Source organism: Lupinus angustifolius, chromosome LG19, assembly GCF_001865875.1.
Source record: "Lupinus angustifolius cultivar Tanjil chromosome LG19, LupAngTanjil_v1.0, whole genome shotgun sequence".
Taxonomy (NCBI): Eukaryota; Viridiplantae; Streptophyta; class Magnoliopsida; order Fabales; family Fabaceae; genus Lupinus; species Lupinus angustifolius.
This window is the reverse complement of record NC_032027.1, coordinates 17310481-17311732: the sequence shown is the minus strand read 5'-3', so window position 1 is coordinate 17311732 and position 1252 is coordinate 17310481. Positions and strand designations below refer to the sequence as shown.

At 28.6% G+C, this 1252-nt stretch overlaps 1 protein-coding gene across 1 annotated transcript in view; it reads left to right on the top strand.

Moving 5' to 3' along the window:
• The window catches only part of LOC109333637 (transcription factor bHLH112-like), a 10776-nt gene extending 9531 nt beyond the window's left edge, over nucleotides 1–1245 (top strand). The window contains exon 7 of the mRNA XM_019569165.1: nucleotides 832–1245. Within this exon, the coding sequence (XP_019424710.1) occupies nucleotides 832–987 (156 nt within the window). The 3' untranslated portion in view covers nucleotides 988–1245. The remainder of the gene's footprint in view (nucleotides 1–831) is intronic.

Below are 1252 nucleotides of genomic sequence, written 5' to 3'. Positions count from 1 at the left end.
TATATATATATATATATATATATACTTTTCTGAATGAGAATCATCTTTGGATAAAGAAGTCCTTAAAAAGCAAAATAAGAAAACAATTACACTTTTATCTGCTATAATGAAATAATACTTTTATTTTTTAAGGTAAATCAAAGAGTTAGTACTTACTCATACTTTCTATTATTACTTAATTTCAGGTTTTGAACACTTCATATCTTAAAAACGGTGCTCACATTCAGCACCAACAGGTATTACAAAAATCTTATTATAATATACCTATATAAAGCATTTATCTTTCTCAACTACCTTTTGTACCTACTTAGAAATTATAATAATTTACAAAATAATCATATGTATAACACTATAAATATAGAGAAAATGGAGCTTTTATACAGATTTGATGGTACAAACATCCATGTGTTGTTTTTTTATAAGTAAAATAAAATTTTATTAGAAAAGGAAAAGCTGAGCATCAAAGTGAGCAGGTTCTGCACCTTTTAGAAAGGATCCAGGGATATACAGCACTATCATATGCTCAAAGCTAGCCTCAAAAAACATACATACACTGTTAGGGTTAATAATTATTTCATAGTCATACCACCATTTAAGAAAAATTATATTACCACTTAAAAAAAGTCAGAAGACTTTTATTGTAATCTCAAATGTTCATATAATTAGATCTAATGATAAATGATAATTTTCTCTTCATATTCTGATATAAAAAAGTTTTCTAAATTTATATACCTCATATATATATATATAGGATGGATTTAATATCTATATATTTTTTAAGGTAAAGTTTCTAATGTGGATGTTGAAATACTTGTGTCTATGTTTTTGAAGAGATGTGATAATCTGAGTGATTCAGAAGGCCCAAAACAAGATTTAAGAAGCAGAGGGCTATGTTTGGTTCCAATTTCAAGCACATTCCAAGTAGTTAATGAGACAAGTGTTGATTTCTGGACTCCAACATTTGGAGGCGCATTCATCAGCAGCTAGAGAAATTAACACGACAAAGTGACTCTTCCAGTGGAAAACTATTATAATGACCATATAAACTATATGTAGAAGCAAATTTGAGGCCAAGATTGGTGAAGTATTTGTTGACCCTACTTTAAAAAGTGACTTAGACAAAACTAGTGTGTAATAAACTTTTTCCTTGTACAAATGGGTAGTAGCTCTTCAAAGATGGACCATGCAAAATAATAATGATGTACCCTAGCACATGATTAGTGACCACTGCAAGGGAATACATATATATATA